At 47.3% G+C, this 26,474-nt stretch overlaps 1 protein-coding gene across 1 annotated transcript; it reads right to left on the bottom strand.

Moving 5' to 3' along the window:
• Positions 1 to 1,946: 1,946 nt before the first annotated feature.
• LOC124275717 (von Willebrand factor D and EGF domain-containing protein-like) lies at positions 1,947 to 23,772 on the bottom strand. The gene is made up of 19 exons (XM_046711357.1): positions 23,400 to 23,772; positions 22,431 to 22,666; positions 20,237 to 20,326; positions 19,395 to 19,536; positions 18,386 to 18,591; positions 17,683 to 17,759; positions 16,216 to 16,279; positions 15,258 to 15,455; positions 14,810 to 15,018; positions 14,132 to 14,294; positions 12,306 to 12,476; positions 11,793 to 12,061; positions 8,542 to 8,647; positions 7,954 to 8,062; positions 7,480 to 7,607; positions 7,113 to 7,224; positions 5,559 to 5,634; positions 3,369 to 3,508; positions 1,947 to 2,161 (listed from the first exon to the last, which is right to left on the bottom strand). Exons 1-19 carry the CDS (start codon positions 23,746 to 23,748, stop codon positions 1,947 to 1,949), a joined length of 3,060 nt encoding a protein of 1,019 aa, XP_046567313.1. The 5' UTR covers positions 23,749 to 23,772.
• Between the last annotated feature and the right edge of the window lie 2,702 nt (positions 23,773 to 26,474).

The raw sequence follows: 26,474 nt of genomic DNA, 5'->3' as shown, positions 1-26,474 counted from the left end.
TTAATTGGATTTCTAGTATAAACAACCTTGACCAGCTATCAAGTGCTTGGTTTCATTCAAGAGAGACAATTCCGTTAATCCTTTTTCATTAGTTTGTGAAGAGTTATCCCCCTTTGTTTACTTGCTAGCAGACGACATTTTCAGTAATCCTCGGTATGGATGATTTAGAGAAGAGGAAGTTGATTTTAGAGTATTATAACTAGGACATCAGATCAGCTAAAGTGATTTCAAGTAGAACAGGCATCTCTTTGTCCACTGTTTATCGTGTTTTGAAAAATATTGCAAATGGATATGGCATTGAGCACCAGGGAGGCGCAGGTAGGCCCAGAAAATTGACTGTCGGTGACAGGAGGCGGCTTGGTATTCTGTTTCTAATAACAAACAAGGAGTTTAGAAAACTTAAGGCTGGATATGATTGATAGAGGAACTGTGGCTGTCTGTAAGGAGACAATTAGAACTGAGCTGCATGCAATGAATCCTGAACAATAGGAGCGAAGGTTGAACGGGTGCTTACGGCATAGAAATTTTAACTGGGACAACGTGATTTTCTCCGATGAAAGTTATGTGTGGCTGTTTCCTAATACACTGAAATTCTGGGCCAAACAAACTGAAAAACCTTTGTATCAGCGCCCAAAGTACAGTCCGAAGTTTAACGTGTGGGGTGGCATATCTGTGTTAGGGGCAACGCCCCCCTGTGTATTTGAAGGGAATATGAACAATGAGCGGTACACAGATATTCTCGAGGGACATTTACATCCATCTGCTCACGTGTTCTATGAAATATTTTTTATTTTCCGGCAGTACAACGACCCAAAACATCGTTTAATGCATTCACAGGCCTGGTTTCGGACCCAAAATATGACATTATTAGATTGGCCAAGCTATAGCCCTGACCTATATATCCAATAGAAAATGTTTAGGGACTTATGAAGGAAAGTGTCAATAAGAAAAATCTGACAAATATTGCTGAAATGAAAGAAGAGGTGGTCCGATATTGGGACAGCATGGACCACGACTTTCTAACTTCTTTGATCAGTAGTATGCCCCGCCGCATTGAAGCCTGCATTGCTTCCCATGGTGACTTGACAAAATATTCACTGTTCACCTGTCTTTGAATCTGGAGTTATGTTTTGCTAATATTCACATTTAATACGTGAGTAATGAGTGAAAAAAATAAAATATTTACAATCTTTAAATTCTCAGTAATTTCTGGTTGTACTGTATGTATACAAAACCAGTAATTCGTCAGTCTTCAGTGTGAACACTTATCTATATACGAACCCGACAATTCGCCTCTCTTCAATGTAGACACGTATCTATACGAACCCGATAATTCGCCTCTCCTCAATGTGGACATTTATCTATACGAACCCGGTTATTCGCCTCTCTTCAATGTGGACACTTATCTGTAAGAACCCGGTAATTCACCTCTCCTCAATGTGGACACTTATTTATACGAAGCCGATAATTCGCCTCTCTTCAATGTGGACACGTATCTATACGAACCCGGTAATTCGCCTCTCTTCAATGAGGACACTTATCTATAAGAACCCGGTAATTTGCCTCTCTTCAATGGGGACACTTATCTATACGAACCCGGTACGAAAAGGTCAAAGTAAGTGAGACACGCATCTTTCAGAAAATATACTTTATTTGATTTAGATATAAAAAGTACAAATAATAAAAACAGTTATGTACAATTACTTATATATACAAGAGCAGGATACTGACACCATGCAACAAGGACAGGAAGTATTGCCAGCATCAGAGAGTACGGGAGTACGGCACGTGCGATCTGTACGCAGATCAGTATATACAAAGGACATGCACTTGAGGCAATCCTCATGTGGGTTAATACAAGGATAATCTTGAATGTTGACGAGTTGCATCCTTCAAGTCCCCTACACGAGGATCTGTGAGCAATGTACAGTGAGGTCGGTTTGGTGTCAGCCGTGTATTCGCAATCCACCAAACACATCCGGTTTCGACCCACAGACTTCCGGTCGCCCACATGGCGAGCACTGGTTCCGGTGCTCCAACCCGCAGAGACAACCCTCGTTCTGACAACATGCGCAGTCAGTGCGCGAAGCGTCGAAGGCACACTGACATCCGGTTAATGATAGGGTCCACCCGTCCACCCCGTTCTCGGGCGATGTCTGACCTGCAACGTCAAGCGTCAGACTGATGATTTAAGAACATCTCAACAACACAGGACAACGTAACCCGCTGTACGCACACACACTGAACAATAGGCTACTTCCGTCCATGCATATTGGTTTATCTGCTGCAGTGTTGGATTTTATTGTAGACAGATTATATACTGAAAAAAAAGTGAAGGACCACCCCAATAATCAATTTTAAGTATTATATGGAACATGATGAACTATCAAATACTTTTATATTGAAACTTGGGGTGGTCCTTAACTGTTTTCGTTGAGTATATTTTCAGCTTCATGGGATTTCTGTCAAAGGACATGCCCATAATGATATTACTACTGATCTTCTGAGGTCAAGATTGGACTCATTACAAGATTGGCGGAACACAACATTCACTCGCCCTTATCTATCAGTCTGTATATACAATCTACTCTAATCTTCTTTGATTGGCATTCTAGAAGTTCGGTAGATGAAGAATGAGGACTATTTTTATGGATATACAACTTCTTTATTCTATATAGGCGACGTTTTGACATAGATTCAAGTGCTTGACAACGACATTAGGATCTATGTCGAAACGTCTTGACAAAGGTACATCCATAAATCTATCCTCGAAAATCTTATCTTTTTAATCTATACATCTATACTGAAATCAGGCTTTTTAGTCATTTCGTAAGACATAAAAATCGATGTTGATTCCCGTCACGGGAACAAAGTTCTTCCTGGTCCCTCTTGAGGAGATACTATGGTGTGGTCTGCTGGCACTTCGTCTCATACTACTGGTTTCGAGCCTAAGAGCGACCTACTGGAATCGAGCCTTATTTTACTGGTTTCATAAGAGCGACACTACTGGTTTCGAGCCTAAGAGCGATACTACTGGTTTCGAGCCTAAGAGCGATACTACTGGTTTCGAGCCTAAGACCGATACTACTGGTTTCGAGCATAAGAGCGACACTACTGGTTTCGAGCCTAAGAGCGATACTACTGGTTTCGAGCCTCTACTACTGGTTTCGAAACGATACTACTGGTGTGCTACTGGTTTCGAGCCTAAGAGCGTCTCATACTACTGGTTTCGAGGCTAAGAGCGACACTACTGGTTTCGAGCCTAAGAGCTATAGCCTAAGAGCGATACTACTGGTTTCGAGCCTTAGAGCTATATTACTGGTTTCGAGGCTAAGAGCTATCAAAGCTATCTTTGAGTGGCAACTCACGTGTGCCACATAGGCGGGTTTCCTGACTACAGAGGGCGCACTGGTTGGGGTTGGGATCCGGGCACTGACAGGCACCAGCCTCACAACATGCGCAGTCAGTTCTGTTCTTGTCGAAAAAACACGGACAGCCAGTTTGGTTGCTGGAAATGAAATGAATACAATCTTTCTTTATTCCGACACTCAAAATGCATCGGTCCTATACTACACTGTATATGTTTGTACACTTTCAAGAAACAATATGCTTTCTCTGTACAAATACGTAGAAAATATACATGGACATGTTTCCAATATCTTTAGTATTTGAACTGCATTTAGCGAAAACTGAAATTTATTTGGTTGGACATAATATTTTTTTTTTATAAATAATATTTGCTTCGATGATTACAGTAGTTAGGGCATACACAAAGAAACTGATTCTCGTCTTGAACTGCATTTGAAGTACATAATTAGCAAGTTCTATATTCTCTATTCATATTTACACAACAATTATCTACCTTTCTCAATCAAAAGTTCATGAGATGAGCATCGGAATCGTGCTAAACTTATTCTATACTTTTTCTTACATTTAAACATGATCGATAGAATTCGGTATGGATATTGTTTTTAAACATTTAAGTGTCACATTTGCTTGAAAAAGATGCCAATTTTGAAAAAAGTTTGAGTAAATGATTTGATGATTTCCGGATATTTTCCAATTTCTTGGTTATGCCAAATATCTCAAAATCCAGTGGAAAATGATAATTGTTTTATATCATGTCCATTTCTATCACATAAAAGCATGATATTATAACACTTCTTTGGTAAGCGATAGGTTGACATGTGTAATAGCTTTATCCAGTACCGAATTTCTTTACAATAAGAGTATAGATAGATAGAAGTACTTTCTGTGCCTGCACTGCTGCAAAGTTTACATGCAATGACCAGGATAACTGATTAGTGAAATATACACCAAGATATCTGTAAGAATTTTGTAGTCTCAAGTTTACAATATATATTTTTTTCATGTTTTGCTAATTTTCCACCATTTTTGAATACCACTACCTTTCTTTTATCCAAATTAACTGTCAGCTTTGACTGCTCGCAGAAGTTTTCCAGTTCATATATTTGCCTTTGCTGGCCGATAATAGTACTGGATATTAAGACAATATCATCAGCAAAAAGCAACAGAAATAGTTGGAAGACATCCGGATGAAATTGTACGCCGTGTGTACAGTTATTCCCTGCGTGGCCAATTCATTTATGAAAATAAAAGAATACAGGAAGGGGCTCAATGCACAGCGTTGTCTGACACCTATCTGTATCTCAAAGGTTTCTGATAACGATTTAATATGTCGGACACAAGAATACATGAAACATGCGTCAGACAACCGGAGCTACTACGCCTGGCAGTCCCGCATCATTGTCGACACCAGCACAGCTGATACCTGGAGCGGTTAAGGGAGTGCCCAGCTCTACACAAACACCTTGACAATTAAGTAGCGCTAACAATATATGTACAGTGCCATTTTCTAAAATTGTATCCCGTATATGTTTTCCGCCAAATCATTTGTTTTTGTTTACAAGCTGGCATACCTCTATGGGATACAGAAATCACAATCACAATAAGTATTCATGTCTGTAGTCATGGCAACCACTCCGTAAGCTTCCCATGACAGACACGACCATCTTGCGGAATCTTGTTCTTATACCACCTGACTTAAGATTGCTAAAGTATTGTACGCATTTAATGAAAATAGATCACCATCATCATGATGTTTGTAATAAAGGAAAATATAGAACAGAAAAAAATAGAAAAACATAGAACTATGATATAGAAGGAGTTCACTTTCACTTTGCTTCTAGGGTATGCTGGAAAGGGTTTATCTCTGCTGTGGACAGTATGCCATATATGTAACGGCTGGTCTGTCTGATGTGGGAGGAATGTCCGGTGTACGTCTTGTACTATAAGTAGACGTTTATGCATTGGCATGGATATTGTGCTTTTAACTTAGCCACTGTAACCCACTTTGTAAACAGGAAGTCTACACATATAACCAGCCGATATCACGTCAAACACCCCTGCCGTACCTCGGGGAGGACTACATGGCCGTGGAACTAACCTCGGGGAGGACTACATGGTCGCCCCTGGGGAACTAAATTGCCATGGAACTAACAGGTGCATGGAAGGATCTGTTGACTGGCACCACTCACCTTGTCCAGATGTCCCATCTGTCGAACCTGTTGTTGGTTGGGAGACATGGCGCTGGGAAAGCCGCGAGTCGAGACACTGAAGAGACAACAGAACATGAACATGGTGTACGGCCACAGATGTAGTTGTGAAACTTTAGATACATCTTCAGCTGCTGTCGAGTAACGTGCCCGTCTTGGGGTGTCATCAGGTACAGTATGCAATCACCACACACGTTTGTCATGCGATTGTTAGGTATTTAGGCGAACATTGGCCATCTAGCAGTTAAGCGAGAGTGTGATTTAAAGCTACTTGGAACAGTTTCTCAGTTATACAGCTTAATGTAGGAGGACCACATGGAGCGATACACGTCAGGTCCACGGTCTGGTGCTGGAATATTCAGGTAGAATATGATATTCTTATACTAGTATTAATAGTCCATTTATATTGCGCATTTATCCATTCACGTTGCATGTTCAAAGCGCTGACACACTACCCCTGGTCAACGAGTAGAGAACACTCCCTGTGGAGAATACAACCGGTAGCCTGTCAGGCGCTCAAGGTTTAAATTCAAGGTCGATGTGACTACCATCGTATCATACCAGCTACCCAATTTACTGCTGTGTGGACAGACAGATTTCGAACTAAGTCACTTACTCAGGGTGACTCCACAAGTCTCCCAACTAATTTTGCAGTGTAGAGCAGGACTGAAGTCCTAGAAACTCTCAGGAGTCAAGTTGCCAAATACGGTCATCCATCCAAGGACACTCCGTGACCAAGGTTGCTTAACTTCAACTTATTAGTGACACAACTTATTTGTGTACAGGACCACACACCACCAGGAAACCTAACCCCTGGTCAATATATTCTGTCACTGTTTACACACTGAGAGCAGTGACTTGCGGCTTGTCAGCCGACTGGACACCCACCACGCCGTATCCCTCATCCGACTGGACACCCACCACGCCGTGTCTCTCAGCCGACTGGACAACCCCCACGCCGTGTCCCTCAGCCGACTGGACACCCCCCACGCCGTATCCCTCAGCCGACAGGACATCCCCCACGCCGTATCCCTCAGCCGACTGGACAACCCCCACGCCGTATCCCTCTGCCGACAGGACATCCCCCACGCCGTATCCCTCAGCCGACTGGACAACCCCCACGCCGTGTCCCTCAGCCGACTGGACACCCACGCCGTGTCCACGCCGTATCCCTCTGCCGACAGGACATCCCCCACGCCGTATCCCTCAGTCGACTGGACAACCCCCACACCGTGTCTCTCAGCCGACTGGGCACCCACCACACCGTATCCCTCAGCCGACAGGACATCCCCCACGCCGTATCCCTCAGCCGACTGGACACCCCCCACGCCGTATCCCTCTGCCGACAGGACATCCCCCACGCCGTATCCCTCAGCCGACTGGACAACCCCCACACCGTGTCTCTCAGCCGACTGGGCACCCACCACACCGTGTCCCTCAGCCGACTGGACATTTCCCACCACACCGTGTCCCTCTGTGAGTAACCTTGACATTGCCCTTGCACGAGCTGCTGGACCCAGTGGTGGCCCTACTCACGTGATGACGTCCATCTCTCCTGGTCTCTGTCCGGGTCGCACAACTCAGATGGGTTCCTGGGGTTCTCCTCACGAGCATTTCTACACGTGCCCTCAATGAGACATGTATCGTTCTGAAATATATTGCATGCACACATCAAATACCATATGTAGGTTTTCACATTGGTATGTGCAGTTTTATACGAAAGCATCCATCTAGTTCAGCTTAAATGGGTTAGAGTGAAGAAATGGAGTTTGGTGATGGTATGTATGATACAGCTACTGAGACAGACCTACCCTGATGCCACACTTGCCCATTCTGTTACAGGCGAGTCAGACCTACCCTGATGCCACACTGGCCCATTCTGTTACAGGAGAGACAGACCTACCTTGATGCCACACTGTCCCATTCTGTTACAAGAGAGACAGTGAGAGTCGTACACCACGTAGAGCACCTCGTTACTAAACAGCGCCCCGTTTGTTGTCAGTGAGATGAGGAGCCCGTGCAGCGCCCGATCTGAAGAAGATACACAACATTGTATTGTCGGTGAGACGCCATTACCATGACAGCACTGAGCTGTACCGCATCAGGTACAACAAAATAGTCCTCGCCATGATTTCGTTTGTTGTTTGACGCCGGACTCAACAATATGCCAGCTATTCGACGCCGGTCCAGACAATTCAGTGATACGTCACTGAGATACTATCACAGGCACCAACCAAGTCACCGTTCTGAACTACCTGTCCCGTAGGTCGCCTTTTACGACCCTCATTGGTTGTTGAAGACCAATTCTAGCCCGGGTCGTCATGGGTACCATATTCAACATCCGGGGCAATTGAAGCGTAGTGACGTCACGGCTTACCTTCAGGTACTCTGGCATCAGGGAGGTGACATCCAACCTCTCGTGAACTCTCGAAATCCGCGGGGACTAACGAGAAGTTGTTTCCAGGCGTCAGGTTGCCGTTATCTATCTGTATTAACACAGGAACGGAAAGAAAAAACCTTGTGTGTTAGTTGTAGGATATGTTTACAGAGACGAGAAAAGGCTCAAGACACAATCCTCTCATTACAGTTAACTATGTTGTTTTGACTGATCCGGCAGTCACCCAACCCAGTAGCCCCGAGTGGCCGGTGACGCATCACCAAGAGTATTAAGCACTTTCGAAATACCGAGGTGTGGATCCTTGTCCAACAGAGGTGAACTACAAGCATTATCAACATTCACATAAAATATATGTGTCATTAACGATTATGGATGCTATATTGTTTTGGTTTGATACTGGGAACCAAGGTATGCCATTGATAGTGTTGTTCTATTACTGCATCTATCTCTATGGTAGATACCTAGTCTAACATCAACACACCGCTTGTCACCGTATATATTCTACCGACGCATCTACACTCCATCACTAAACTGACAGTAAGGATGGAGGTTCAACTCCCTGCTCACCCTCACGTCCCGCACTCTACAAGCGATGTTTGGAGTTTCATGGAAGTTGTCGACGATGAGGAAGGCGATACGACAGGGACGCCTCCGGGAGTTGCACAGTCCGTTCCTGGGGGGTAAACACTAACACGGTTAGATCCAAGCACGTAATAATAATAATAATAATAATAATAATAATCTACTTCTATAGCGCCGAGTTCCAGCTAGGCTGCTCACAGGCGCTTGTGCAGTTCAGTCTATTTCATTTCAAATAGATGTGTCTTTAAATGTTTTCGAAAAGTTTGTAGACTTGGGGCGGATTTTAGCGACATAGGGGAGGTTGTTCCATAGCATGGGAGCTGCACATTCAAAGCAGCGGTCCCCGTATTTGGTCCTGGATGGTCTGGTGATAAGCAGATCTTTATCTTGTGATCTAAGAGGTCTTGTTGGTCTATGGTTGTTAAGAAGAGATGACAAGTAAGATGGAGCAGTGTTGGTCTTCAGGCACTTGTAGATAATGGTGAGCAACTTGAATTTTATGCGTCTGGCAACGGGTAGCCAATGCAGTTCTCTTAACCTGGGGGTGATGTGGTCTCTTCGAGGACAACGAGTTATTATCCTGGGGGCTGTGTTTTGTATAACCTGGAGTCGATGAACCAGGGAAGCTGTTATCCCAAACACCATAGGACGTGATAGCAGCATTGGTCAAGTCACACAAAGCCCGGTCAACATGGCGGCAGGTTTACATAAAGATATAAATGCAGTGATGATACATTCATCAGTAGGTTGATAAAACACACTGTGACACGTGTAGACACAAGGAGGCTTACACCGTAAGCCACACCGCACACACTGTGACACGTGTACACACAAGGAGGCTTACACCGTCAGCCACACCGCACACATGGTGACACTGTACACACAAGGAGGCTTACACGATCAGCCACACCGCAAACACTGTGACACGTGTACACACAAGGAGGCTTACACCGTCAGCCACACCGCACACACGGTGACACGTGTACACAGAGGGAGGCTTACACCGTCAGCCACACCGCACACATGGTGACACTGTACACAAAAGGAGGCTTACACCATCAGCCACACCGCACACACGGTGACAGGTGTACATACGAGAAGGCTTACACCATCAGCCACACCGCACACACTGTGACACGTGTACACAAAAGCAGGCTTACACCATCAGCCACACCACACACACTGTGACACGTGTACACACAAGGAGGCTTACACAATCAGTCACATCGCACACACTGTGACACGTGTACATACAGGGAGGCTTCACCGTCAGCCACACCGCACACACTGTGACACGTGTACACACAAGGAGGCTTACACCATCAGCCACACCACACACACTGTGACACGTGTACACACAAGGAGGCTTACACCATCAGCCACACCACACACACTGTGACACGTGTACATACAGGGAGGCTTACACCGTCAGCCACACCGCACACACTGTGACTCGTGTACACACAAGGAGCTTACGAAATCAGCCACACCACACACACTGTGACACGTGTACATACAGGGAGGCTTACACCGTCAGCCACACCGCACACACTGTGACACGTGTACACACAAAGAGGCTTACACCATCAGCCACACCACACACACTGTGACACGTGTACATACAGGGAGGCTTACACCGTCAGCCACACCGCACACACTGTGACACGTGTACACACAAGGAGGCTTACACCACCAGCCACACCGCACACACTGTGACACGTGTACATACAGGGAGGCTTACACCGTCAGTCACACCGCACACACTGTGACACGTGTACACACAAGGAGGCTTACTCCATCAGCCACACCGCACACACTGTGACACGTGTACATACAGGGAGGCTTACACCGTCAGCCACACCGCACACACTGTGACACGTGTACACACAGGGAGGCTTACACCGTCAGCCACACCGCACACACTGGTGACACTGTACGCACAAGGGCTTACACCGTCAGCCACACCGCACACACACGGTGACACGTGTACACACAAGGAGGCTTACACCATCAGCCACACCGCACACACAGGTGACATACGAAGTGTACACACAAGGAGGCTTACACCATCAGCCACACCGCACACACTGTGACACGTGTACACACAAGGCAGGCTTTCACACCGCACAGCGCACACACTGTGACACTGTGACGTGTACACACAAGGGAGGCTTACACCATCAGCCACACCGCACACACTGTGACACGTGTACACAAGGGAGGCTTACACCATCAGCCACACCGCACACACTGTGACACGTGTACACACCACACACTGTGACACGTACACACAGGAGGCTTACACCAGCCACACCACACCACACACACACTGTGACACGTGTACACACAAGGAGCTTACACCATCAGCCACACCGCACACACTGTGACACGTGTACATACAAGGAGGCTTACACCGTCAGCCACACCGCACACACTGTGACGTGTGACACGTGTACATACACAGGAGGCTTACACCATCAGCCACACCACACACACTGTGACACGTGTACACACAGAGGCTTACACCACAGCCACACCGCACACTGTGACACGTGTACACACAGGAGGCTTACACCGTCAGCCACACCGCACACACTGACACGACACGTGTACACACAGGAGGCTTACACCATCAGCCACACCGCACACACTGTGACACGTGTACACACAGGAGGCTTACACCATCAGCCACACCGCACACACTGTGACACGTGTACACACAAGGAGGCTTACACCATCAGCCACACCGCACACACTGTGACACGTGTACATACAGGGAGGCTTACACCGTCAGCCACACCGCACACACTGTGACACGTGTACACACAAGGAGGCTTACACCATCAGCCACACCGCACACACTGTGACACGTGTACATACAGGGAGGTTTACACCATCAGCCACACCGCACACATGGTGACACGTGTACACACAAGGAGGCTTACACCGTCAGCCACACCGCACACACTGTGACACGTGTACACACAGGAGGCTTACACCGTCAGCCACACCGCACACACTGTGACAGGTGTACACACAAGGAGGCTTACACCGTCAGCCACACCGCACACACTGTGACACGTGTACACACAAGGAGGCTTACACCATCAGCCACACCGCACAAACTGTGACACGTGTACACACAAGGAGGCTTACACCATCAGCCACACCACACACACTGTGACACGTGTACATACAGGGAGGCTTACACCGTCAGCCACACCACACACACTTACCTCAATATTCGGATAATCTGAGGTGGCCTCGATGTTTGGACGGAGCAGTCTTGTGCAGAGTAGCCTGCATCACAGATGCATCTGCCGGCACTGCACACGCCTCTCATACTGCACTGGTTTGGACAGATATTCTTGGTGGCGTCTGGTGGTGGGAGTCGTCTCCCTTGGCCGTCGGTGCCGAAGTTGCTGATGTTTCTCAAGATGGCCTCCTGGCAACCTGCCTCCATGGCGGATACAGCCGCCTGCAGGAACACCGTCGACTGTGCTGCCTAGGAGAGAATATATGTTCTTAGCCGAATGCTTCCTGAAGATTGGAGACTGTTAAACTGTGCACACCTTATATTACAGGCCCTGTATTTAACCGTGGAGTAGGTGAGCTATTGTACTGGAATAGCCTCAGACGTAATTTGATGTTATGATTTTACTACCAATATACATATAATCCACCCTAACTGATTTGGGGAGGAGATTTTGGAAAACACGTAATATAATAACAAATGAACCATAACTTACAACCATGTCTTCAACACATGAAGAAACAAAACCGGAAGTGTCGAAGCCCACGATGGTCGTGCACCTGACGCCGAGAGAGAAGTTGGCGATGGCAGTGATGCACAGTTGGTTGGCCCGGGCCTGGGTGATCTGTGGCTCCACGGGAGGTTTGGGCGGACCCGAGGGTAGGGGCTGACCTCAACCCCAGGTGTGATGATCGTCACGTTCACGCCCAGGGTCGCCGTGAAGTTGACTGAAGGTTGAAATATGTTTGTAGTTTACGCCACACTCAGGTATTATGAAGCCAGGTATGTCTGTCTCCGTTTATACAAGTCTGGCACAGACAATCCAGTGATCGGCATCGCAAGCATCGATCTACACAAATGGAATGCCATGAAGTGAATATCAACCATGTCAGCGACCTACCTTGACCAGCTGACCGGTCGTAACTCAGTTCAGCGCTAGCCTGTACATTTCTTTGTTGGCCTGACCACTTGTGCTATAGGCAAGTGGTATTAAAAGACTAAATATAACAAAGATGCAACGTGTTTCCTGTTAAATAACTCAAGGGTATGTCAGACCGGCTACTTGGTCGTGTCTGTGTATGGCCATAGTGTTGAATGTTGTACCTCTTCTGATGGCTGGATTACAACAGAATGTGTGCTATGGAGAAATAGTTAACTAAAGGATATTAGTTTGTATAGCTTTGTTTCTGCTTGTACTTCCAGACTCACCTGTAGAGGAACCAGCACTGTCAAGTCACATGGCAACAAACGTTTCTATCCTCAGTGATGCTACAACATCTTAAATGTGTCTAATGACTTACTTACAGTGGATGTAGACGAGCAGTGAGCTGACGTAGTGTGTGTCGACAACGTCATTTATGTCTAAATGGAAACACAATAACTGGTACTCGACTGACGAAGAAACAGAATTGAAACCATTGATCAAGTGAGTCTTTAGGGTTAGCTGTGATCAAGTTTAAGAAGCCACTCACAGTTGATCATCGTTCTGAAGTTTGGCCTGTCGGGGACGGTGGGGGTGCCGGGTATACGGACAGCAGGCTCGTCGTTGTCGTCGTCAGTCACCGATGCATTTTGAGTCCGTGTTATAACTCGATCCGTGACATCGTGACAAGAAGAACAGAGCTGTAACCAAGGGCAGCCATGACGTGAAGGACGTACATTAGAAACTGTAAGCGAGGATGGATGCTTGTGTTGTTAGGCAGTATTCCAGTAACACCCAGGGATGTCGGAGGCTGGATCAATCAGTGATTGGTGGTACGAGCAACTGAGCACGGAGTTACTGACCATCCAGTCCACTTAGTCGTCCGTTAGGGGTCACGTGGTTATGTTAACTCGGGACAGAATGCAATAAGGGACGTGGGTGAAGATGGTAAGGGTGCAGAGGATATGTAAGGAGGACATGGGTGAGTGAGTGAGTCAGTTTAGTTTTACGCCGCACTCAGAAATATTCCAGCTGTATGGCGGCGGTCTGTAAATAATCGAGTCTGGACCAGACAATCCAGTGATCAACACCATGAACATCGATCTGCGCAATTGGGAACCGATGACATGTGTCAACCAAGTCAGTGAACCTGACCACCTGATCCCGTTAGTCGCGTCTTACGACAAGCATGGGTTACTGAAGATCAATATTCTAACCCGGACCTTCAGGGGTTTAGATATGGGTGAAATAGATAAGGTGAGAAGGACGAGTGGACATAACAACACATGGCATGTTAATTATAACCTTTCACGGACTTTCCCGACAGGGCGTATGTTCGGTCAGCTGTAATGAGCTAGTATGTTATTATGAAGCAGCGATGGCTAGGTTGTGTGACTTACATTACGGACCGGGTCTTGTATCACTCTGTTGCGTCCACAGTCTGCCGTCCTGGTGATGTTGTTGCACAGACACTGGGTGTTGATGTTGACGTTGTCAATGAGGACGACACGGGTGAGTTGGGGCCGAGTAGCGCCGTTCAGCAAACTCTGATCTGCTCTCAGTCTGCACAAAACAAAAATACCTTTATATAGCAGGTGCTTCAATGGGGATATACACACAGGACATGCTGGCACACACCGAGCCTGGTGTTGACATTCTGAGACAATAAATTCCAACCGAAACCCTTGAAAATATCAGTACATCAGAAATGAGCTTGACACAGTGTTAACATTTAGGAGGCCTCTACCTCTCTCTCTCTCTCTCTCTCTCTCTCTCTCTCTCTCTCTCTCTCTCTCTCTCTCTCCAGTCTCCCTCTGACCTCTCTCTACCCCTCCCTCTCTCTCTCTGGCCTCTCTCTGCCCCGTCCCTCCCTCTCTCTCTGCCCCTCTCTCTGCCCCCTCTCTGCCCTACCCCCCCCTCTCTCTCTGCCCCTCCTCTACCCCGCCCCTCCCCCTCTCTGCCCCTCTCTCTACCCCGTCCCTCCCCTCTCTCTCTGCCCCTCTCTACCCCGCCCCTCCCCTCTCTCTCTGCCCCTCTCTGTCGCTCTCTTTTCTCTCTCCCCAACTCCATCTCCTTACCTCCATGATCTGAAGAACAAAGTTGGAACATTGTCGTTGAGATCAAACGTTTCTCCATCCGGACTTTGTAGTTCGTTGTCAGGGTTACCATCGAACGTGCCACATATACCCTGCACGTGTCCGAAATCCTCCGCGGGCACCTGCACCTCGACGTTGATGTACGTGGCGAAGTCCTGGACACGCAGCCACGACCCCGACGCGAAGGATATCTGGAACACGTGCATGATATGACGTCATGGATGGTGACTCAGTAACACATCGTCCGTCAAGTCACCACGTCTGTATGTAATGTCTTTACACCAGTTCCGTGTTGATGAGGAATCCGCTCGGGGCTCAACACATAAGTTGTGAGCTTATGTTGATAAAATACGTATAAGAGTATTAGCAGATCAGATCACGTAATCGGGATCTATTCACAAACAACATGTCGGTCTCGAGAATCACCTACCATGAAGTTCCTGCCGTCGTTGGTCCGTTTGATCTGTGTCCCCGCGGCCAGACTGCCCCCTGACATGATCCTCACCCTGGCGGGCGGGGCACCCCATCGCTGGCGGCACACGTCGATGGCGATGGTGTCCGGGCCGTCCATGATGGCCACGGCACACACACAAGCGCGACCCACACATTCGTTGGTTCTGATGTTGACCTGGTGGAAGAGACACTGACTGATCGCTTGCTGAGATCTTACTGGCGTACACACACAGCTCAATGGTATACAGACACAGCCCACTGACAGCTTGCTGTAATTTTCGAGCCAATATAAGCCAAATAGAAACAAATGTTGTGGTTCCGATTACACCTCTTAAAATTTAGGGTAGGTATGTAGGAATTCTTGTTTTTACAGTTTGTTTAGAAGTAAATTATGAACTAATAACACATTTATCAATGTATAATTGTTTATTCAATCAAGGTTGTGGCCATCATGTCGACTTTCTCTATCAGAATGACCGATGTCCATTGGTGCCGGGCACAAACAATGGTATCTGAAAGCATATTTTATTCATACCTCTTAAAAAAACTAGGGTCGGTACCAGAATTCAAGGGTCGGTCGGGTAATCGAAGCCACAACATTTGTTTTAGGCCTTACACTTATCAGAGGGGTACACAAAGCCCGCAGTCTAGACTAAAGGGTGACTTCCATTTTTGTGGAAGCTGCGATGGCTGAGCGGGTTGCAGGGTTGACTTTGTGTGCTGGACATTAGGTGCCTGAATCCCGAAGGGACTCAAATAAAAGTACTAGAATTTGAACTTTACTGCGAAAGAGTAATCCCAAATATAACATGTGTTACATTTGATCACTTTCTAAATGGCATTGTGTATTCATAGACAACTCACTGGTTTATAGACATCGTGCTAGAAAACAGATATATCTAATTTACAGACAGCTTCACTCAAAACAAACTTACCTCAAACTGTCGTTGTGTGCTCCTGAGTAGCACAAAGTCCCCGACCTCATACAGATGCAGAGTGCTGAGAAGAGAACCCAAATAATGCAGCAGATGACGTCACACATTAGTCACACAGTCTCGCGGATTAGTGTCTGATTGACCCACATGAAATCTGGGTCCTGCATCATAGACCAAGCATAGCGTAGGAATATCACCCACACTTTAACATAGACGTAGCAGTGTCCTGCATCATAGACCAAGCATAGCGTCAGGAATACCACCCACACTTTAACATAGACGTAGTAGAGTCCTGCATCATAGACCAAGCATAGCGTCAGGAATAGGAATACCATCATAGACCAAGCATTCAGGAATAACACACTTTAACATAGACGTAGCAGAATACCACCCACACTTTAACATAGACCCTGCATCATAGACCAAGCATAGCGTCAGGAATACCACCCACACTTTAACATAGACGTAGTAGAGTCCTGCATCATAGACCAAGCATAGCGTCAGGAATACCACCCACACTTTAACATAGACGTCAGGAATACCACCCACACTTTAACATAGACGTAGCAGAGTCCTGCATCATAGACCAAGCATAGCGTCAGGAATACCACCCACACTTTAACATAGACGTAGCAGAGTCCTGCATCATAGACCAAGCATAGCGTCAGGAATACCACCCACACTTTAACATAGCGTCAGGAATACCACCCACACTTTAACATAGACGTAGCAGAGTCCTGCATCATAGACCAAGCATAGCGTCAGGAATACCACCCACACTTTAACAGAGACTTAGTAGAGTCCTGCATCATAGACCAAGCATAGCGTCAGGAATACCACCCACACTTTAACATAGACGTAGCAGAGTCCTGCATCATAGACCAAGCATAGCGTCAGGAATACCACCCACACTTTAACATAGACGTAGCAGAGTCCTGCATCATAGACCAAGCACCCACACTTTATAGCGTCAGGAATACCACCCACACTTTAACATAGACGTAGCAGAGTCCTGCATCATAGACCAAGCATAGCGTCAGGAATACCACCCACACTTTAACATAGACGTAGTAGAGTCCTGCATCATAGACCAAGCATAGCGTCAGGAATACCACCCACACTTTAACATAGACGTAGCAGAGTCCTGCATCATAGACCAAGCATAGCGTCAAGACCACCCACACTTTAACATAGACGTAGCAGTAGCGTCAGGAATACCACCCACTTTAACTAACCTGCATAGCGTCATAGACTAGTAGAGTACCTAAAGTAGACTGTACCACCCACACTTTAACATAGACGTAGTAGACTCCTGCATCATAGACCAGGCAACGTCCCACCCACCCGCGCCTCCCCGTCACACCATAGCTGGTAAAGTCTGGGCACAGACTTGCCCAACTCCCTCTCCCCTGCGCCTCCCCGTCACACCCTGGTGGGGGAATTACGTGAAAGGTAAATGGAACTTACTCCCTGCCCTCGAATGTCCTGATGTGTGGGTCTGCGAATGCCGAGCAGCGTCGAGTCTCGCCATCTACCGTGAACACCTGCAATGTCAGTAGTACCTAGGTCAGACCTTTGTGGTTCAACGAGTGTAATATGGGGAACACCAATCTGCGTGTAATGAGGTTACATATGGTTAACACTTACCTGAAGATTAACCGATAAATCATTAATGGCGGTGAACATGTATGTTATAATTAAGTACCTGATATTGTCCCGTTTCCCAAAGCTATTATAGCGCTACGACTGCCGTACCTCCTATTCTGTTACAGACTCACGACAGTCATAGCGCTATGACATCTTTGTGAAATGGGTCCCTGTGCTGTACGAAGATCCACAGTACCGCAGTACCGACCATTAACGTCCTTTAGTTTGACGCTGCAGGCTTCAAACTTACGACCTATCGCTCTCCGGACGGAACCTGTATACACTAAACCTACGTAGACAATCGCAATGTCCACTGTACGGCATTCAGAGGTCTGCTTGACTACCACCTATTGTTACCACGCATCACACTTTAACTCTATATACCTTTCAAAAGAATCACGCCAGAAGTTTCGTGAGATGCACATAATCGTCATGCCGTTCTCACACGAAGTCACGCATATATTTTCTTTGAAATGTTCGATCACTCTCCTATGGCGGTGAAACAGCTCGCGGCCGCACCTACCCTGAGTCGAGGCAGTATGTAACCCAGCCAGATGTCCGGGGCGTTCACGTAGTTGGCGATGAAGGTGACACGCAGCTCCTGGTTGCCGTCCCTGACGAAGTCCCTGGTGGCTTGGACAGTGGTGGAGATGGTGGCGGTGCGGGTGTTGAGGTCCCAGTGGTCACGTGTCAGCAAGAGAAGGCACTGATTGGCTGTCGCGATGTCCTCTGGGTACAGTGACAATAGGTTATAGGTTATATACCCATCTACACCCGACTCATTCTAATAACTACAAGATGTCCGTGACGGCATCGCCGATAACCTACAGTCATATAGCAGAGTGAGCTTGTTCTTAACGTCTAACTTAACGTAAGTAACTTATACACCTTCATGTACGGATGGGGAGACATTTAAGGAAATAACTCCAACAGTATCCATGACGACGAAGTATGTCAGCTACTTCTGCTGCTTCTGCTCGGCGTGCCTGCGTTATCGCCTAATAATGTCCGTTTTTCAAGGAGTGCATACATAGTTTTAGCCAGTTAACACGGCGTACTTGAAACCAGCATACTTGTCCTGCGTATATTCGTATAAAATTATGAATCTTGGGTAGAACTTCACATATTGTATTGAATTATTGAAAATACAATGAACAAATGACACATTTAAATAATTTTAAAACAGTGATACTATCTTTTTTCACAAGAAAATGTTTACATGGTTTTTATGTCTGCAGTGTGTGTGCAATACAACTTGACCAAGTAGAGATTCTAGACAACTATGCATGTTGCATGGGACCAACAGGATGGGAAACAGGGTGGGCTAGCATATTTTGTGGATCCAATATAGCAATCACTGGCTTGTTTGGCGTAGTCTCTATTATTTACAGGCCGCCGTCACGTACTTCCAGTATATTGCTGAGTGTGACAACAAAGGAGCATAACAAACAACACATGATGATGTCACAACTCGCTGTACAGAACCACAGAGACATGAACATAAACGTAAGGCAATCCAATACTGAACTCACCCCAACTTCCGCCAGTGACGTCAATGTCAAGGTGAATGCTACAACGTCGTTGCGAGCCTGTGCACAAAACCGGAAGTGTTGACGTCACGTTGATCTGCTGTGGTCCCCCTGCCTCTCGTACAGTCACGACTGGCGGCGTGACCTGGAGAGAGAGTCACGTACGTTCAATAGTCACACCGAGACGACACACTGACACAGTTGGGAGGCATGCAGCCTTGACACATGACAACATCAGCTTTGTGTCTGACAGCCACATGCTGACTGGATTAGGAGTGTCGGTTATTTAGCGACATCATACATTCAGTACGAGCTTGAGCAAAACAACACCACACAAGGTAACTGGCTTAATTAGTCAGAAACATAGTTGAACCTGCATGTTGTATGTGCATAGGTTAAGAAATAGACTTGCAGAAACATTCACACATGGACTACTGAATATGATGCATCGACAGGAAGCATGTAGAGGACGGATTAAAAGTGTCACGTGGTTTACTTTATTGTACATTCAGTTAGTGCTCCTACACAACTACCCAGCTCAAAGTAGAAAGCAAATTGTCTCCTTATTTCCAAAATAGCTCCACATGTCGGCCTGCATTACAATGTGTGGTGTGTGGTCAGTCTGTGGTGCGTGTGGGGTCAGTGTGTGTGTTGATGTTGGCGTTGTGAGTCACGTGGGTCGGTGTAGTTGGCTGAGCCGCTCTGTACGCCACTGTACGTATTTATCATCCTGATGTGTACGTATGTGTACATGCGTACACCTGGGTTTGTAACGACATGTGCATTATCTACGCTGTAGGTAAACACAGGTAGAGGTCATGGAGGTATATAGAGACACAACCTACCCTGATTCCCCCGAAGTAGCCGTTGCTGGTGAGAATGGGGCTCCGGACGTTGGGTGTCGTGACATAGTAGGCATCGGCCCTGCAGCGGAGCTGTAACACACAAGGAAGCAATGACATACTCGGAGGCGACCTGGTCTCCTTACATCGACAGTCTCGTCACTGTATGTAATCATCAGCAGTGTGTCAAACCTGGTCTCCTTACATCGACAGTCTCGTCACTGTATGTAATCATCAGCAGTGTGTCAAACCTGGTCTCCTTACATCGACAGTCTCGTCACTGTATGTAATCATCAGCAGTGTGTCGAACCTCAGGAAGTATGAAAGTAGTTAGCTTGCAGTGGCAACACCAAATGTAACAGGTCCCACAGGTGTACACCCACCACACCAGGTCCCACAGGTGTACACCCACCCCACCAGGTCACACAGGTGTACACCCACCACGTCAGGTTACACAGGTGTACACCCACCCCACCAGGTCACACAGGTGTACACCCACCCCACCAGGTCACACAGGTGTACACCCACCCCACCAGGTCACACAGGTGTACACCCACCCCACCAGGTCACACAGGTGTACACCCACCCCACCAGGTCACACAGGTGTACACCATCCCACCAGGTCACACAGGTGTACACCCACCCCACCAGGTCACACAGGTGTACACCCACCCCACCAGGTCACACAGGTGTACACCCACCCCACCAGGTCCCACACAGGTGTACACCCACCCCACCAGGTCCCACAGGTGTACACCCACCCCACCAGGTCCCACAGGTGTACACCCACCCCACCAGGTCCCACAGGTGTACACCCACCCACACCAGGTCACACAGGTGTACACCCACCCCACCACAGGTCACACAGGTGTACACCCACCCCACCAGGTCACACAGGTGTACACCCACCCACCAGGTCACACAGGTGTACACCCACCCCACCAGGTCACACAGGTGTACACCCACCCCACCAGGTCACACAGGTGTACACCCACCCCACCAGGTCACACAGGTGTACACCCACCCCACCAGGTCACACAGGTGTACACCCACCCCACCAGGTCACACAGGTGTACACCCACCCCACCAGGTCACACAGGTGCCCACCCAACCCACCAGGTCACACAGGTGCCCATCAACACCACCACGTCACACAGGTGTACACTCACCCCACCAGGTCGCACAGGTGCCTACCCAACCCACCAGGTCACACAGTTGCCCACCCAACCCACCAGGTCACACCCGTTTCCACACAACCCACCAGGTCACACAGGTGCCCACACAACCCTCCAGACCACACATTTGCCCACACAACCCACCAGGTCACACAGGTGCCCACCCAACCCACCAGGTCCACACAGGTGCCCACCCAACCCACCAGGCCACCCAGCCCACCAGACCACACAGGTGCCCACCCAACCCACCATCCAACAGGCGCCACACACCCACCAGGTCACGCAGTTGCCACCCCACCAGGTCACGCAGTTGCCCACCCACCAGGTCTGCCCACCAGACCACCAGGTCACACAGCCCACCCACCCAGGTCCACTGGTGCCAACCCACCACTAGGTCACACAGGTGCCCACCCAACCCACCATTCACACAGGTGCCCACCCAACACACTGCCCCCAGGTCACACAGGTACCCACTCCAACCCACCAGGTCCCACAGATGCCCAACAGGTAGCCACCCAGCCCACCAGGTCCCACAGCTGGCCACCCAACCCACCAGGCCCTGCAGGTGCCCACTCAATCCACCAGGTCATACAGGTGCCCATCCAATCCTCATTTCACTTTCCTTTTTTACGAGAGGCATTGATTATGGAGATTTCCTTGATTCACAGTGAATGGTTTAAAGATTGAGAACGTGTTACTTGATATTGTTTAAGAATGACTTCATGTATGAGCATGATGCTTTATGAAGTTTGGGTTTGCCAAATATTTAAATGCAGAAACACACAGATAATAACTATTTTTGAGATCTTGTAATGACATAACACCATGCTGACAAGATGAGTAAAGTGACAGGCTTAACTTACTGCTATAGTACTATAGTCTCAAGAAGGTAACTCATAACATGCTGGCACTCGCCTAGATCCCCATAGCCAAGAAACTACAGGTTCCTTACATTTCACAGAAATGATTTCTTGAATGACAAGGCACGATCTTTCACGCATATGTATCTCTCCAAAACTCACCGTCTTGCCGATGTTCCCTCTCCACGCCTCTTGGTAAAGGAAGGCGATTCTCTGATCCCCTGTGAGGACCTGTGCTGGGACAGTTGGGATATTAACTCCGTCAAATGACCACGTGATATTAAAGGCGATGTTCTGAATCCCGCGCGGGAACGAGATGCCACAAGCAAACCGGAAACGGTCTCCTATGATTTCCGGTCCGGTGAGGACTGGCGGAGACACCATCCTTGGAGCAGATTCTGAAACCGGACAGACGAGATGGTCACACAGATTCATGTAAAACCAACGTGGGTGAATGTATCACAGGTTGCAGGATGGATCAGGTTTTGATCTTTTATTTTGCGTAAGCATAACTTCCAATCTCATTAAAAGCAGGTCGGAGTTCTGGTAAGCATTAAAAAAAGAACTGATGACATTGTATGACAAGTCACGTCGGAACAGTCATCCACGAACGATGACTGACCAGCAGAAATCTGGTTTCTCTAGCTTTACTTACACATTTTTCAAACGTCCATTCTAACTTTTGAAATAAATCTTGATTTAAAATTGGTTCTACCCTAAATAATAATGGCCAAAATTGTATAGAAAACAATCCGGTTATGGAAATCCCCTTTCCTTATCCCTATGTTAAAACTGACTGTACGACTTTTCCGATCTGATAATCTCGGTCTGATGATGGGTCGTTCTGACGTGACCAGTAGTGGCATGAAGTCATATCTCTGTTTGGAAGTACCGAGAACTTACAACCGGTCTTGATGAGATTGATATACTGCCGGTTTTCCTGTAGTATATGATTTGGAACGTGAGCCTGTGTGTATGTAATGTGTATGGCAATACATGTACAGGGTGCATCGTGTAATTCAACGATAACAAGAAGCCAGAACGAGTTGTGGTTGTACCTATGCAATACATGTACAGGGTACATCGTGTAATTCAACGATAACAAAAAGCCAGAACGGATTGTGGTTGTACCTATGCAATACGCCATGGGACACGCTGGGGGGCGACGGAGGCAGTATACCACAAACTCCCCGCAGTTTCTGACGTCTATCGGAATCTGAGTCCCGCAGCAAGCGCCTGTACTGCCACTCGTCGGAATAGTATTCGCGCATGCAGTCATGCGCACAATGCCTTGCGCTTGTGAAGGTACACTTCCGTTCAGCCATATTGGCGCCTGGGTGCCGCAACTGAAGGGTTGTAGACAGTGTGTCGGCATCAAGCCATCCACTAGTCGGTACCACCCGGGCTGAAGGTTAAGGTCGCAGATCAGTATGTCGTCTTGCCGTGGTGTATTGAATACATCCCTCGTTATATCGGTCATGTTGGTGTACGCTATGCAGGGGTCAAGGTCTTGGCAGGCTGAAAAACAAGAAGTGCAACGTGATATAAATTCCTTCACCAGGCAAGGTATTAACTGTATATAACGATGTAGATATGAGTGAAGAAGGGTACTGAGTGATGAAGACGGCTACATGTGAGTGCCATTGTCATAATCTGGTGTACGATTCCATGACCCCATATATACTGAGTCAAAAAAGAAACTTCACAAAATGTAATTTGAAAAATAATGAATATTTTTTCTCTGATGAGACACCTATGTATCCGAAATGGGATCCCTATCTTTCGACTCTAGAAAAAACGTTAGCAAAACCCACTCAAACCCATCCATTCGTCGTGCAAATGGCGTTAGTGCCGAATCAGGTTTTGCACGTGCAGTCGATCACGTGATCTTCGCATCGAAGTTTTCTTCATATGCACGCGTTTGCATAGGCCTCAAGAAGTGAAAAAACACTTTTAAACCACAGTTCTAACGGTACTTGAAATGCCACGATTGTCAAATGTGCAACGTGAACGTGTCGTTGGCATGTTGCAAGCGGGAAGATCAGTTATTGACGTCGCAAGAGCAATGGGATGCAGCGGTCGTACTGTGTATGACTTGCGAGGTCGTCTACAACAAACTTGCACCACTTCTGATCGCCCAAGGTCGGGTTGTCCACGTGTGACGTCACGAGCAGAAGACCGTCAAATCGTCCTACGTCACCTACGTGACAGATTTCTGCCGGCTACACGAACCAGGGTTGAGATGTTTAGAGGTCGACTGTCCTCACAGACCATTCGAAATCGGTTGCGGGCTGCCAATCTCCATTCTCGGCGTGCATATCGTGGGCCAATATTGACGCCGTTTCATCCACGTCAACGTCTGCTGTGGGCCCAACGTCACCATCGATGGACCCAGAGAGACCCAGAGAGACCAGTCGTCTTTAGCGATGAATCCAGGTTTACCCACAGATTCGCGGACGGCTGGCATAGAGTCTGGAGACGGCGTCGTGAACAGTATGCCAAATGTTGTGTACAGGAAGTCGACAGATTCGGGGGCGGAAGTTGCATGGTTTCGGGTGCTTTCTGTGGGAACAACCGTTCCCGACTTCTGGTCATCCGTGGAAACCTCACAGCTGCTGCTTACCGCGACCAGGTGCTCACCCCTGAACTCGTTCCTTTCATGGCGGCTCATGACCCAGGTCTACAGTTCCAGCATGATAATGCTCGGCCGATATCCGCGATGTTGACACGAAATTTCCTTTAAAACGCTGGAATCAACGTCATGGACTGGCCATCAAGATCCCCTGACCTTATTCCAATAGAGCACGTTTGGGATGCACTTGGGAGAAGGCTTCGTGGTCTTAGGAACCAACCTCAGAATTTGCAGGAACTTGCAAGAGCAATGGCGCAGAATCCCCAACCACGTGTTCACAAGCATCAGGCAGTCGATGAGGAGACGGTGTTTGGCAGTGGTGAATGCGCGGGGGGGCATACACGATATTGAACTGAGAAATTTCGCATTTTTATTCTTGTGACTTGACATTCTGTATACCCATGTTTTGGAACGGCGGTGTAGCCTAATGGAACTGATTATGGCACTGTCAGTGTATCGAGTACATCACACAGATGTCAGCAATGAAATAATAACAATTTAACCATCTTACCATCTCTTGTTCTTTTAAAGTGCCCTGAAGAAAGAATGTGAAGTTTCTTTTTTGACTCAGTATACCTGACATGGTATCACACAACATGCATGTGGAGGGTGTATATGTATAACGTATTTGTATTGCTGAATAGGCAGGTGTTGGGCTTATTGACGACAGTAGCTAGCTGGTATGCATGCAATGTTATACGCGACGCACCAATGTAGAGAATATACACATAGAAACAAACGTCCCACGTCATGAAAGACGCACACAAATACTGACAGCTTGCTGCAGCGCATCAACAGTAGGTTATGGGTGTCTGTTACTTCAGCCACCAGTCGTGGCTACTGTGAACATACTAACTGACTTATTCTAGACCCTGCAGTAATTATCTAAACCAACAGTACACCACTCCAATACTCTACAGTTATTATCTGAACATACTGTACACCACTCCAATACTCTACGGTAATTATCTGAACATACTGTACACCACTCCAATACTCTACTCCGACTCTCATTACTTGCTGGGATGCTTAGAATTGATCTATGCGGTTTCCTGTACCCCAAAGGTTGCAAGTCAAGATGAAGTCTTGTGTATATCATCAGTTGTCAAACTAAATGTGATACATGTTGTACCGGTCTGACAAGGGGTATATGTTGTACAGGTATGACAAGGGGTACATGTTGTACCGGTATGACAAGGGGTACGTGTTGTACCGGTATGACAAGGCGTACATGTTGTACCGGTATGACAAGGGGTACAAGTTGCACAGGTATGACAAGGGCTACATGTTGTACCGGTATGACAAGGGCTACATGTTGTACCGGTATGACAAGGGCTACATGTTGTACCGGTATGACAAGGGGTACATGTTGTACCGGTATGACAAGGGGTACATGTTGTACCGGTATGACAAGGGGTACATGTTGTACCGGTATGACAAGGGCTACATTTGTACAGGTATGACAAGGGCTACACGTTCGTAATATGACAAACCGGTGCCAACAAGGGCTACATGTTGTACAGGTACAAAGGGGTACATGTTGGCATACCAGGTATGACAAAGGGGCTACATGT

Source organism: Haliotis rubra, unplaced genomic scaffold, assembly GCF_003918875.1.
Source record: "Haliotis rubra isolate DU_JTF1 unplaced genomic scaffold, ASM391887v1 Scf2011, whole genome shotgun sequence".
Lineage (NCBI taxonomy): Eukaryota > Metazoa > Mollusca > Gastropoda > Lepetellida > Haliotidae > Haliotis > Haliotis rubra.
This window is presented reverse-complemented; position numbering and strand designations above follow the sequence as displayed.

Coding starts and splice junctions, on each gene's coding strand:
- LOC124275717 (XM_046711357.1), bottom strand. CDS start 23,748: ATGACCGATATAACGAGGGATGTATTCAATACACCACGGCAAGACGAC. Junction 15,456..16,215: donor GCACACAACGACAGTTTGAG/GTAAGTTTGTTT, acceptor CTCTTCCACCAG/GTCAACATCAGAACCAACGA. Junction 2,162..3,368: donor AACCCGCCTATGTGGCACAC/GTGAGTTGCCAC, acceptor TTGACGTTGCAG/GTCAGACATCGCCCGAGAAC.